This window comes from Molossus molossus, unplaced genomic scaffold (assembly GCF_014108415.1).
Source record: "Molossus molossus isolate mMolMol1 unplaced genomic scaffold, mMolMol1.p scaffold_m16_p_11, whole genome shotgun sequence".
NCBI classification, from domain to species: domain Eukaryota; kingdom Metazoa; phylum Chordata; class Mammalia; order Chiroptera; family Molossidae; genus Molossus; species Molossus molossus.
In genome coordinates this window covers 67,373,678-67,389,007 of record NW_023425346.1, presented here as the reverse complement: position 1 = coordinate 67,389,007, position 15,330 = coordinate 67,373,678, and the positions used below count along the sequence as shown (strand labels likewise).

General features: G+C 36.5%; 1 protein-coding gene across 3 annotated transcripts in view; it reads left to right on the top strand.

Annotated features, from left to right (window-relative positions):
• Window positions 1-9,769: 9,769 nt before the first annotated feature.
• Window positions 9,770-15,330, top strand: part of NUP35 (nucleoporin 35) — a 34,134-nt gene continuing 28,573 nt past the window's right edge. Inside the window, exons 1-4 of one of the 3 annotated variants that reach the window (XM_036254555.1) lie at window positions 9,855-9,967; window positions 10,700-10,812; window positions 11,653-11,780; window positions 15,097-15,157. In XM_036254555.1, coding sequence (XP_036110448.1) covers window positions 15,103-15,157 — 55 coding nt within the window. In that variant the 5' untranslated portion in view covers window positions 9,855-9,967; window positions 10,700-10,812; window positions 11,653-11,780; window positions 15,097-15,102. Of the gene's footprint in view, window positions 9,968-10,699; window positions 10,813-11,652; window positions 11,781-15,096; window positions 15,158-15,330 lie in introns of all 3 variants that reach the window. The other 2 variants (XM_036254554.1, XM_036254553.1) reach the window with 2 other exon arrangements.

Here is a 15,330-nt window from a genome sequence, read left to right as displayed (position 1 = left end):
TTTGTCAGGTAGCTCTTGATTTTTCTGCCCAAAGGATCCTGAACATACTTAGTTACCCTGTAGTTATTTAAGAATTTAAACCAGAAGATTTTAAAGTTTTATATTCTTGCAATACATACATGGCATTTGCAGTTAATACATTTATGGTTGTTTCCATTGATATACTTTAAAAGTAACAAACTTTTCTATTTCAAGGGAAGCTTGACTTGTTTTGTATCTATATTTATAATGTATCTTTTATTATTTCCAGGTATTGATGTACTTTAATAAAATAATAAATTTACTATTTCCCCTGTTAATATCTTTATTTCTTTGAGGTTATTTGTTTTAAAAGCTTTAACACCTATTTGCTGTCAAATTCTTGGTTCAAAAATCTGTTGACCAGACAAAAAATTATATATTTTGCAATATAAATTAGTTCAAGGTCTATAAAATTTTTTTTTCTCCAGCCACTTTAAGAAATGAAATGGTAAAGTGAGATCTTATAATTGGCTTTACTGTGGATAAACTGGCATTGGAAATTTAATAGAACATTCTATTGTTTTAAGTCAAGAGAAGATGCTGAATTGCTCTCACATTAAACTACTGAATATTTTAACTAACCATGACAGCATTGAGATTATTCAAACATCATCCAGCACCCACCTTCGGCGTCCCACATACACACATCATTACTTCTCTGACCTATTCATTGCCAACTGCTTCCTCCCTCACTCTTTTTGTTTTAACCAAACTGGCCTCTTGGCTATGTATTCCTTGAAAATGCATAATCAAGGCTCCACTTCATTACCTGCTGTTCCATCTATCTGGGACGCTTTCCCCCCAGAAACATTAAATGTTACCTTCTCAGAAAAGCCTTCTCTGACCACCTTATTTATTTATTTTTTATCCTCACCCGAGGACATTTTTTCGTTTAGATAGAGTGGGAAGGAGAAAGAGGGGGAGAGAGAGAAAAAGAGAGAGACAGAGAGAAACATCCACGTGAAAGGGACACATTGAGTGGCCACCTCCTGCACGACCCCAACCAGGACCGGGGACCAATCGCAACTGAGGTATGTGCCCTTGACCGGAATCAAACCGTGACTCATTGGTCCGCTGGCCAATGCTCTAACCGCTGAGCCGAGCTTGACCACCTTACTTAAAAGTGCTCCCATTCCTCACACTTTCTTGTTTTATATATGGCATAGCCCTAATTATCACCAAAATTATTTATATTTTACTTATTTTGTTGTTTTCCTTATCAAAATGGGCTCCCAAGAGAGCAGAGATTTTTACTCTTGTTTATTTATACCAGGTATATCCTATAACAGGCATTCAAAAACTGCCTATTAGAAGGAAGGAAGGGAGAATGGAAGGAAAAAATTTATGCATGCCTCCCTAAGATATATAAGATTTGAGGTTACTTTTTCACTTCCAATGGGTAATAAGAACCATTTAATTGATTTAATGATAACAGGTGAATCAACAGATAAACCAACGTTTCCTTTGATGTTTCCCTCCACTGGTCTGCCAGTTGTTTACTGTAATGAAATGGTTAGGAAAAAACTTGTAAGTTTCCAAATGTAATATTTATTTTAATTTATAAAGACATAGCTTTGGTCACTTATTTATTGAGGTCAGATAATGCAATTAACAACTAATGGATTTGTATTTTTTGGACACCATCCCTACGATCCTCCTACCCTCCTACCTCAGTCTGTTTGGGCTCTTATAACAGATACCATAGACTGGGGGACTTATAAACAACAGAAATTTATTTCTCAGAGTTCTGGAGGCTGGGAAGTTCAAGATCAAGGCACTAGCAGATTTGGTGTCTGGTAAGAGCCTGCTTCCTGGTTCCTAGATGGCAGTCTTGTAGCCGTGTTCTCACATGGCTGAGGAGGGGGTGTTGGGGTAGGAGGGAACTCTCTAGGGTCTGTTTAATAAGGGCACTAATCTCATTCGTGAGGGTTCCACCCTCATGACTTAACCCCAAATTCCCATCTCCAAATAGCATTATGTTAGGGGTTAGGATTTCAACATGAATTAAGGGGGACACCAATATTTAGTTTGTAGCACCTTTCACCCTGATTTTCCCCTTCTCTGTTGCTCAAATGAAAATGTATGTAGTGTATTCTTAAGTTATATAAATGTCTAATCACTATGTACAACTGAAACTAAAATAAAATCGAATGTCAACTGTAATTGAAAAATAAATTTAAACAAGAGAAAATGTATGTAGAGAGGGGTGTGGGATCGGAGGGAGGGTGTCATTGGGGAGAAAGAAGAAACATCTGTAACAAAAATAAATTAATAATAATTTTTAAATGTATGTAGTGTAATGAGGGGTGTTATTGGTTGGAATGTGCACAGTTGTGAATCTTGTGGTGCTGAAGAAATGAGGCAGCTGTAGGGAACAGGAAGCCTGAGAGGGTTTTTGGACAGCTGGGTAATATATACAAAGAAGGGAGTATTGGCTGGTGGTATTTTAGATTTGGTGGGAGAGACTAACTGAACACAGGATGATGATAAGAGTTGACTGCAATTGTCTAGGAATTAAGTAGAGAAAGAATAGGACTTGGTATCTAATGTTTGATGACAGGGAAGATGGAAGCCAAGAGAAAGGTGGAAGAAAGAGCAGAGTGGAACAGGCACTGTACTAAGCATAACCACCTTTCAAAGTAGGTATTGTTTTTATTTTACACAAAATAAAATACACAGAGGTTTAATACCAATGCAAGTAATACGGAATTCAAGTGGGAAAGTCAGATTCTAAATTCAGGTCTGTTTGACCTTAAATTCTGCTCTAACATACTGTGATTTAATTTTTAGTTTATAGAAGACTAATGGGAAAGGGACAACTGGAATGGGGCAGATTTTGGAGGTAAAGGAGTTTGTTTTTGAGCTTTGATGGGCTGGTAGGTTGTTCAGCAAGCATTTGGAAAAGTTCATTTGGCTTTGGTGAGAGGAGGAGCATACAATAATGGAAATTATTTGCAAAAATGTAACAACTGATGAGGACTCCAAGGGAGATCATAAAAATTGAGGAAGAGAGAGAGGACAAAGGTGTCACTAACAACAACATGTCCAAGTTAGCATGAAATGGGATCATGTATGGAAAAGCCAGCGAAAGAGTAGAAAGTTATGAAGAGAATAGAAAGTGTAGCATCCCCGAAAACAAGGAAAAACACTTGTATATTGGAAAAGATTGTCAAAGCTACATCTATGAATACCATAGATGTCCAGGGTACAGGCCTAACATGTCAATTAGGAGAAAAATAGTTGTGGTCAGTAGTTTCAAAGGAAGATTTACACAGGAGTCAGTGTGTAATGAATTGAAAAACAAGATGGTCAAGTAAGGGAACTAGACCATCTACTAAAGTCTGTAGACCCTTCTTTTGAGATTTTGAAAAGAAAGAGAAGAAATATGAAATAAATTAGTGCATGCAGCCAGAAAGAAGATCAAGTTCTAGTGGAAGTTTTTGGACAGGAAACTGGGCATCAGTGCCAATTGAAAGGGTATAACTTTGAAGTGCAAGAGAAGAAAGGAAAACAACTTTCTTTAAAAAATTTTTAATTTTAAGAATACTAAAAACAGTAAATAACACCCATAATCAACCACTAAAAATTACATAAATTAAAGGCCCTTCTTAAGCCTCTCTCCTACTTTATCCTTCTTGTTAATAGTTTTCACATACATTTTCCAACTTCTTAGTTTATTTACATAAGCCTCTTTCCTGTCTTTATACTTTTTTTTTGTTGTTGTTAAATTAAAATGATGCCATATAGGTGGAGGTGGGCAAAGGGGGAAGGGGACAGAAAGAGACTGCTTGGGGTGATGGGCGCACAGTGCAGTGTGCAGATGATGTTTTATTGAGTTGCACACTTGAAACCTGTATGGTTTTGCAAACCAACGTCACCCCAATAAAATCAATAAAAACAAACTTCTTTTAATAGACAAAAAAAATGCCGTGTAAATGTTTTCAAATAGTTTCTTTCAATATATCAATCATGGAGATTTTTCTAGGTCAATGCACACATCAAATACATCTTATTCTTTTAAAATAATTCTCACCCAAGGATATATTTGGGGGGGGGGGGAGAAAGAGAGAGAGAAACATTGATTGGTTGACTCCAGTATGTGCCCTGACCAGGAATCAAACCTGCAACCTTTTTGGTTCATAAGAAGACACTCCAACCGAGCCACCTAGGCCAGGGCCATCTTATTCTTTTTAACAGGTGCATAATATTCTTTTGCTTGTCTAGGTCATAATTTACATAGAAATTCCTTCATTGGTGAATCTTTCTTGCTACTTTAATTCTGAGAAGGAAGTTGCTAGGTGTGGTGAGCTGAATGATAGCCTCCAAAGATATCCACACTCTAATCTCTGGAACCTATATAAATCTTTTCTTATATGGCAAAAGTTAATTTACAGATGTGATTATTAATTTAATCACTACCATTAGATAATGAAATGGTGAGATTATCCTGGATTATCTGAGTAGGCTCTGAATGTAATTACTAATGTCTTTATAAGGAGGCAGAGGGAGATTTTACTATGAAGAAGAAAGCCATGTGATAACAGAGACAGAGAGAAGTAGTGTCAGAGAGATGGAAGATGTTATGCACCTGGCTTTGAAAGGGGAGGACAGAGTCTCTACAAGCTAAGTAGTATGGTTAGCCTCCAGATACTAGAAAAGGCAAGGAAACATTCTCTCCTGGAACCTCCAGAAGAAATCAATCTTGCTGACATCTTGATGTTAGCACCATACAACTCATTTCACATTTCTGGCATCCAGAATTGTAAAAGATAAATTTGTGTTGGTTTAAGCCACCAATTTTGAGGTAATCCAGTAGGACACCATCTGAACTTGATTGCATCCTCCAAGACCTTATTTCTAAATAAGGTCACATTCATATGCACTGAAGGTTAGGAGTTGAACATATCTTTCTGAGGGACACAGTTCAACCCATACAGCTGTAAAAAAAAGAGTGTTAATTCATCTAAATGGTTTTGAACTTTGATCTCTGGGAACTTTCCATTTAATGCTGGAATTGTTATTGCCTCACTCAAATTCCAAAATTCTTGCTAGATTTGGGATTTTTTTTAAAATCCCAGAAAAAATAAGGAGGATAGATGGATTTTGAGGATATTTTGAGGATAATGAGTTTGGCATGGACCAGAGAACATCCCAAAATATATACATGTAGCACATCACTTTTATAAAGTTAGAGTGAGTGAAGCAAAACAATTGATTTTTACGCACACACACATATATAGAATGTGTGTGGGATAGTTAAATACTATCTAAAGAAAAGCAGAAAGTTGAGGAAGGACAGTGTGGATCTTATGGGGAGGATTTTGCGGTGTGGTGGGTTCACGGGTGTTTGTTTACTGTTAGTCTCCATTATACACTATATACTATCTTTTATATGAATATGTAAGAAAACAGCAAGCATGAATTATGCTTTATTGTAAAATTGTGTCTATATAACATTAAAAAAAAAAAGGCTTAGCCATGACAGAAAATATGCGTTGTGAACGGAGCTTCACGCACTAAGCCCAGAAATCGACATTGGAAAGCGGCACCAACCGTTTCTCAAGCCAACTTTTCCAGGCTGTTACTTGAAAGAGCTGACAGATGACTGAGCACTGGGTAAACTCTTGCTAGTTATGAAACCGTGAATAAAAGAATTTGTGCTTCTATGAAGCTCAAACACCAAAAAAATCAGGATGTTCATAACGTGAGCAAAAGCATTCCGGGAACCGTAGTTCCCACGGAGCTTCATCACCTACCCAGAGAAATCCTGGGCGATGCGGAGGCTGCGCAAAGACCTTTGCCCGATTCCAAAATGACGGCTCCGGCGTCCAGAATTTACGTACGGCGCAAACCCGGAAGTTACGCCACCCCATAAGGTAGCGCGCCCGTACCCGTGGGGAGTTTCCGCCATTTTTGAAAATCGGGAGGGTCCTGAGCTAAGAGTAGCTGCCGCCGCGATGGCAGCCTTTGCTGTCGAACCTCAGGCGCCCACGTTGGGTGAGTGAAAAACTGCCTTTCCTCGCTGGCACTGCGATCCACGCCATAGGCCTGGAAGCGGGCAAAACTGAAAGGCACTAGTCATCAGGCTCTCGTCTGCTAGCTTCAGTCTCTGAGGGGGAGCCCTTGGATCGCCCCTAAGCTCTTAGCCCCCTGCCCCTCCTGACGCTGACAGGCGGCTCCGGGAGACTGCGGGCCATGCGGGGAGCGGTGAGGAAACGGCCGTCGGAAGTCGACCGCGCCGTTTTGTGCCCCCGATACGGCAGCCCGCCAGACCTGAGATCCCTGAAACCCCCAGGGCCGGGAACGGGTCCGGGGCTCGTCGGCGGGAAAGGACCTGCCCGCTGACACGTGGGTGGGCGGTGCCCCGGATGCGGGTACCGGCCGCGACTCTGGTCACCTGGGCACTAGTCCTTTCTGATACCTCCCCTCTCCAGGCCTTTGCCGAAGGAACGTCTTATTAAAGGAGCTTGAATCGTGCGACATTTACGTAACCAGATGATGGCATCTCTCCAGATATTGGCCTTAATAGGAAGCCAGGAGTTCGCACGATATTCCCCGCCTTCATCTTGGGAAAGTGACCAAGTATTGTAGGTCTTTTCCTCAAGTCAGTCGCGTAGTGAACTTTAAAAAGTTCATTCCCGTTGCTGAAATTTACCGTTGGGGGGAGGGGGGAGATCTAAAAAATTAACTGGATGTTGATTTCCTTTTTGTCTGCTGAGTCTTGGGACTTGTGAGAACTGCCGAAAATGTTAAAATAAACCGTCTACTATAGAGACATTTGAAAGTTAGGTTTCAACTTTCTGAAATTGGAAAAGAGCAAGAGTGATATGTGTCTAGACGTAAAATGGTTTAAAAAATATCGGAGGGGTATATAATGTTTTACAGGTTTGTGCAAAAGAATTTGAGAATAATATGAATTGTTTTAGTATTAATAAAAAACTAAGTGCATAAAGTCAGTGCAGATACTCTGCTACTTTTAAATTTATGTACAAATGTTGGTCTTTTAGAGATCAAAAAAACTATTCATTTCTAGTTTTACAGTTTTCTACTCAAAAATATTTCTTGGGGTTACAAATGTGAATAATCCCTTCTCTGTTTGTTGCCTAATCAGAGATCTGACATTAGCTGATATTAAATGTTCAAATCACATAGATATTCTAGGTGAGAAATAAACATTTTCCCGGAACCTAATGGTATATTAAAAGTAAGTGATGCTTTAACCAACAGTGCTAGCTAAGAAGATAGTATGTGTTTTAGCAATATAGACTATGAAATGGAATTGAAGACTTGCAGGTTCCATTGGTATAGTTAGCTCTCTTTCCAAGTGAAATTTAGCCTGAAGGGTGGTTAGTGACACCCTGATGGGAGTTCTTTGTGTCCTCACTCTGGTGCTTTCGACTGTATCACAATATATATCCAGATATATAAGAACTTTTTTTGACTTAATTGTTGTAATTGCTGTTTTTTTCTTTTGGCAGATGGGATATTGAAGATAGTTGGCAGTATCTAAAACATTTTGTTTATTACTGTGGGTTTTTAATATCTATTCAGAAAATAGTTTTGGTTTGATTTTAGTGTTTGTTCTTTGGAAATAATATATAATAATATCATAGTAATGTAGTAACTAGCACTTTAAAATAATTACAATGTATATCATAGTAATATACTAACTAGCACTTTAAAATAATTACAATGTAATTATAGTTCTTCCTGCTTCAGTATTTGCTTCCCCCCCACCCCCCTGAATTACTTTGCCTTTTTCCTCTTTTATACACTTACATTGTTAATATCTAGGTCTACTATAACAAGATATAGGAAGAAACATAAATGACTACAGCATTTGGATAACAAGAAACAAATTTTTGAGGATATTTAGAAGTTAAGTAATAGTTAATAAAGATCATGTAAATAACATACAAAATGTCTGATATTTCTGAGTGCCATGAATCACATTTAGGCTTGTCACATAGTTGAAAATGAAATTTTCATAAGCAGACATTGCATATTTATTTACATATTTGTCACTCAGTTTTGGCTATTATAAAACACTGTTATAATAATATTTGCTGAACATTTGCTATATATTAAGTACTGGGTCAAGTGCTTTACTTGCTATTATTCTAATCAAAGCTCTGTGAGTGGGTGGGTGAAACAATTATGTCCAGTTTACCTAGAGACTTGTACCCAGTTCTCTGACTCCAGAGCCCATGTTTTTTTTACTGTGCTATTTTGCTTTGAAATTAATAAATAGTTTTTTTTAAAAAAAGGAAAAGATCCAAGCCCAGCTAGAGTGGCTTAGTTGGCTGAGCGTTGTCCTGTGCATGAAGGGTGGCTATCTTGTGCACAGAAGGGATTCCTGGTCAGAGCACTTACCTAGGTTGCAGGTTCGATCCCCTGTTGGGGCACATACAGAAGGCAATCGATCAATGTTTCTTTCTCTTCCTCTCTCTAAGCATGTCCTTGGGTGAGGATTAAAAAAAAAGAAAAAAAAAAATCCAAAAAATAACTTTCCTAATATTTTAAATATGTTTCTTAGTTGGGATGATAATCATTACTCTTATTTCATATGTGTTCTAATGTGTACATGATTACGCTTGTATACAAAAATGATTTATAATTTTTGTGTGTGAGGAAGAAAAAAATGAGACATATAGCAAACTAAACTCATTGTGTTTGATTTGTTAAGAATTTGTGTAACTTGTGCACCCTGTCCTTGTTTTTGGTTGTTGCATAGTAGCTGACCCAGAAATGGAAAGTTTTCCTGTATGTATTAAGGATTTTTTAAATATTATAAACTAAAATTCTTAAATTTAAAAATAAGTTGATTCTTAAACATGAATGGGATCTGTTTAATTTTACAAATTCCACATTATAAGGTAGTATTTATTCAAGTGTATACAGACTGGAGCTGTTTAATACCTACTTTCAAGAGAGAAATAGGATCAAGTTCTGTGTTGAAATGCTAAATAAGCATTTGGTAGAGAAAGAAAAGTTACATTTACTAAAAACTAAAATAGTTGTCAAAGATTAATATTATTACTACACAATACTCATATTTTTTTAGAAATAACTTTTATTGGTATTTATTTTAATCCTTACCTGAGGATATTTTTTTCATTGACTTTTTTTTTTTTTTAATTTTTAGATAGAGTGGAAGGGAGAGAGAAAGAGAAAGATTGATGTGAGAGAGACACATTGATCGGTTGCCTCCTGCATAACCCCCACTGGGGCTGGGGATCAAACCTGCAATCCAGGTATGTGCCCGTTACTGGGAATCAAACCTATGACCCTTTGGTCTGCAGGCCAACACCCTATGTGCTAAGCCAAACAAGCCAGGGCATGCATGCATGCATACATTCATTCATTCATTTATTTATTTATATCCTCACCCGAGGACTTTTTTTTTTTCATTTATCTTCAGATAAAGCAGGAGGGAGAGAGAGAGGGAGGGAGGAAAGGAGGGAGAGAGAGAGAGAGAGAGAGAGAGACATCAAGTGGCTGCCACCCACACGACCCCAACTGGGACGGGGACAAACTGCAACCCAGGTATGTGCCCTTAGTGGGAACTGAACCCAGGATGGTGGTCCGTAGGCTGATGCTCTAACTGCTGAGCCATATCGGCCAGGGCTTTTATTGGTTTTTAAAATAATGAATTTATCTATGGCTCTATAGTATTTAACAGTATTGATTAAATTTTCAAAATTATGCTACAATCTTGAATCTTTTTGTTAGCTATTATAACATTAAAATCTTATTTTATTTCTGATTTATTTAGGATCTGAACCAATGATGCTGGGTTCACCCACATCTCCAAAACCAGGGGTTAATGCCCAGTTCTTACCTGGATTTTTAATGGGGGATTTGCCAGCTCCAGTGACTCCGCAACCTCGATCAATTAGTGGCCCTTCAGTGGGAGTAATGGAAATGAGATCACCTTTACTTGCAGGTAGGTAAATTGCCTAAAGTAGTTTCATAGTAATGTCAGTATATGTACTAGAATTTTAAAAAGAGTAATGGTGAAGCGTTCACTTTTATCAGTTTATTAATTCAAAACATTAAGTAATGGCTCTGTTTTTTAATATAAGACTCTTAGAATAGAGGTGTAAGCAGTATAAGCTACAGTTGTCCCCATCCTTATCCTCAGGGAATAAGTTCCAAGACCCCAGTTGATGCCTGAAACCACTGTTAGTATCAAACCCAATATATACTATGTTTTTTCCTATGCATACATAACTATGATAAAGTTTACAAATTAGGCACAGTTAGAGATGAACAATAATAAATAAAATAGAACAGTTATAACAGTATACTGCAATACAGTTAGGTGAGTGTGGTCTCTCTCTCTCTCTCAAAATTGTCTATGCCCATAGACTGTGCATACATGCCTGTAAGTTCTTGGGTTAATCTCTTCCCACTGAGCTAATATCCTTTTAGTAGATGGTTTAAGGTAAACTCTTCTTACTTTGTCTTTAAGGTATTATTTATTTTAAAGTGTGTGTGTGTGTGTGGTCAGGGGGAATTATAAATTATATTTGAATTAGTTCACTTGAAAATGTTATTCTAGAGAGCTTTTTTAATATGTATATATTTCAAATATGTTATTGTAGCTACCACATTGAGTACTTATGAACCAGGAAGTATGCTAAATATGTTATTTTATTCTTTTATCAATCTTGAGGGATAGGGAGTAGTATCTCCATTTTTCAAAAGAGGAAACTGAGGCTAAATACAATTAAGAAATTGCTGAAACTCACATGTTACTAAGTGACAGAGCAGGAGGTTAAAGCCCAGGTCAGTCCTGTTCTGTAGTCTGTATTCTGAATACCTTATGCTGTATTGTCTAGGCTCAGCCACTAGTCTTACAGAGGGTGTAGGCTGCTTAGTTGTTTTGTTTGGCATTGTTGATTCTCTGACTTATAAAGACATCTTTATATCCCTAAACATTGGTTCTTTTAAAAATATATTTTGTACTTTAATCTCTTTTTACTATGAGAAACATGAATAGGATCTGTTTAATTTTGCAAATTACACATTATAAGGTAGTATTTATTCAAGTATATACAGACCGGAGCTGTTTAATACCTACTTTCAAGTGAGAAATAGGATCAAGTTTTGTGTTGAAATGCTAAATAAGCATTTAGTAGAGAAAGAAAAAGTTACCTATGTTTACTAAAAATAAATTTTCTATTTATTTATTCTGGAACCTTTTTTTTCAAAGTGCAATCTATGAATCATCAGCATTGGCATCACTAGGAGCATGTTAGGAATTTATGATCTCAGGCTCCACCCCATAAGTTCTGAATCCGAATCTGGATTTTAACAAGATCTCCTGGTGACTTTCAGGTGTATTCAAGTTTGAGAAGCAATAGGAGGTACAAGTTTAAGGCAATATTTTTAAAAATACAGATTTAAAAAATCTTATTTTCTAGCAAGTTGCTCCTGAGCAATTTCTGTGAAGCAACTCCATGTATCTCTGTTTTTTTCATTTATTAAACAGCAATCATTCTTAAGTCACAGGATTGTGGTTAGGAGAATTAAATAGTAATGGTGATATGACTATTAAAAAAGTCTACCAGAAAGATGGAAAATTTCTTTGTTTTCTCACCTGACTGTATGTTTTGTACACTGTAGGTGGGTCACCACCACAACCAGTTGTACCAGCTCATAAAGATAAAAGTGGAGCTCCACCAGTTAGAAGTATATATGATGACATTTCTAGCCCAGGACTTGGATCAACACCTTTAACTTCAAAAAGACAGGTAATACACATACCCTCACTCATGATCCATAGTTAATAATTTTATGTTTTTATGTAGCTATACAGTGAGGATCAGTAATTTGAAATGTTTCCCTTAGGTCTATTGTAGTGTAATTTTGTTGCATAGAATAAGCATTAAGGACACTTATCATAGATCTACTTAAAATGTGTTTATCATAAAATGCACTTTAAAAATGTAATAGAACTCCTTGCCTGGCCAGTGTGGCTCAGTGGCTGAGCGTCAGCCCATGCACCAAGAAGTTACCAGTTTTATTCCCGGTCAGGGCACATGCCCAGGTTGTGGGCCCGATCCCCAGTGGGGGGCATGCAGGAGGTGGCCAATCGATGTTCTCTCTCTCATCGATGTTTTTCTCCCTCTCCCTCTCTGTAAAATCAATAAAGAAAAAAAAATATGTTATAGAACTCCAGATTATTTTCTTATAAGTTATTCTGTGGTTTTTATAAGTATGACATTCACCTGTCCATGTCCCCAGCATACTTAATATACATACAGAAATTATTTACACACAATTTTGTGAAAGAACAAATGAAGAATCAGGGTATTATCCAGACCTGGGGTACTTGGTGATGATTTGAGATCTTTGTTTTACGAATTGTTTTATTAATATAATACCACAGTCTTTTTAGTTTTGTATTCACTGTTTGTGTATTTTTTTAATGATTTTTTTATTGATTTTCAGAGAGAGAATAAGGGAGAGGGAGAGAGAAACATTGATGTGAGAGTGGAACATTGATTGGCTGCCTCCTGCACGTCCCCCTATTGGGAATCAATCCACAAACCAGGCGTGTGCCCTGACCAGGAATTAAACCAGCAACCTTTCTATGCATGGGACAACACCCAACCTACTGAGCCATACTGGCTAGGGCTGTTTACATATTGTATTAAAAACACTGCCTCCTGCATATTTATGAGCTTATGGTTTAATATAGTAATTTTCAACCATTGTGCTGCAAGAATTTTTTTTTTTTTTTTTTGTGGTATGTGCCCCTAGCAGGAACCGAACCGCATCCATAGGCCGATGCTCAACCGCTGAGCCAAACTGTCCAGGGCTGCAAGAATTTTTAAAACATGCAATACCTGAATAGTCAGGGGCACTGACCTCTTTTCCTTGATTGTCAAATAGAAAAATAACAACAGCCAACACAACAATAGCCATCCGGTATGAATGCCCTGTCTTGAACCATAAACACATATGTCATATAACAGAGTTACGTCTTATTGGTCACGTCGCATAATAAGGTTGCATCAGATCGGTTAATTCTTGGTACAGAAATCCTTATATACAAGTATAGGCAACTGATTTTTTAAAAAGTCACTTTGGAACAAAACAAAGTAGGTAATTATTATTATCATTATTATTGTAAACCAATTAAAAGTACACCTATTTTTTTTTGTCAGATTGGCAAAAATATAGTTTTTGATGTGCCACAGAACTTGCGTAATTAAGTTTACGTGTGCCATGAGATGAAAGAGGTTGAAAATTGCTGTTTTATATGTTTCTGGTGTAGGTGTTCTGATGGTGATATTAAGCTTTGTTTCGTGTAGGTATATGTGGTGGTATATTCAGTCATAGATTATGCAAGATAGAGGTCTCTGTGTTAACGGGACTGGTTGCTACAAGAAAGTGTCTAATACTTATGAAGAACCTATGGTGCACAAACCCTGATCTTACAGCTGAAGTAATTTGTCAAGGGTAAGGCAGCTAATTTAGCAGAGCTAGGCTTTCAACCTAGGCAGTCTTAAATCTAGAGCCGGTGTTTGTAATACTACCATGATAAATCATGATTGTCACTTGAAAGGTATTACGAATTTTTTCTTTGTAGTAGGAGGTTTAGTAGCTTTTATAGTCATGTATTCTCGCCTATCACATTGTACTTAGTAGGACATACAAAGTATGTTAGTTAGATTGATACATTCGATGTATGAAGATGTTTCTGCTGTTTAGTTTGGAGAAACGTTTTATGTCTTTCCCTAAATCAAATATTGGAAAGTTTAATGGAAAGCATCTTCTGGTAAATTTTGACTATGGGCTTGATATCCCTGTTATATTAGGCCTACTTGTCAATCAAGTCAAATTTATTTCATTAAGTTGGACAGATTACCTTTTCTATCCAACACTTCTAAATCTGCCCACTTGTCCAGTACAGTTGCCACCACCCAAGTATGGCTCTTGACACTTGAAATGTGACCAGTCCTATACTTAATTGAGATATACTTGTCTACTGTAAAATTTAAAATTTCTTGTATGGATTGTGTTATATTTGGACAGTGGTGTTCTAAACTCAACAAATCCAGAATACTGTATTCTGTTTTGGGATATTTTTCTAAAGGTTGGTAGGTAAATCTGATGTTTAGTTTGGTATGAGAACTACCATCTTATAATTTTATGCTTTCATTGTTCCTCTGATAATACATGAAAAGAAAAGTAGTTTACATTAATTGCTATGTTTAAGATGTTTAAAAGGCTTATGGATCATAATTTGTAAGAATGTTTTTTACTGGAGAGTTGGTAAGAATATTATAAATAGATTAAAGCTTAAATTAGTTTTGCCCCTTGAGACTTTACTCAACCTCTCTCTAATTATGAAAGAAGTTGGTATTAAGAGTTGAACAGTACATTTTGTATCTTTCCTAACATTCTTTCAACATTTGGTTCTGGTTGCTAGATAATAGCCAGAGTTTATATTTCCTTAGTTTAATCAGAATTGTTTTTAAAAATATGTATATATTTACTTCTAGAGAGTCTTGTCATTCTTGATTTGATATTGTTATGTTTGTTTAGCTACTTTAATTAAATCTTTTGAGTTTCTCACATTTAAAGGAACTAGTATTGATAATTTTCCTGCTTTGTAACTTTGTACCAATAGAGGCAGGGGTTTTGCTATCCTTTATAGTGTAGATTTGAATCTATAGTATTTCATGGTTTGTAAATGTTTGTTTAAAAATAAAATTCTGCCATCTTTCTGTTTTTCTATATGAGCTTAGTGATTTGAAGAAACACCGTTATTTGTGTTAGTTCAAATATTGTACCTTAGGAACTAAAACCAAATAGTAGTGTTACTTTCTACTAAATAATATACTTTTACCTAATATGACTTATTTTAAACCAATAATATGATAAAGGTCTAGCATATTTAAGATTAATACTGCAAAAATGTTAGGGAGTACTCTTTGATTGTGAGCTAATTATAGGCATTTCCAGTAAGGTAGATATTCAGTTGTCTATTGAATGAAGCCTTTCAATACTTATTGTGTATATGTTATGGCTAGAACACGTTTTTCTGTTTTTATGTAGCCAAACATGTCAGTAATGCAGAGTCCTCTTGCTGGAGTTATGACAGCTACTCCTGGAGCAGGTAAGCAGTGTCTTAACACCAAAGACTGTTCTCTACTTTTTGAATGAAGGTAACATAAGAACTTGGTTGATGATTGCCAAATTGATTTCTTTTATATTCAAATTTGGAGACTTTTTCAAATGTAAGTAATTTCTTTCAGATAGGAAATACTTTGTATATTGATTCTTCTCTGA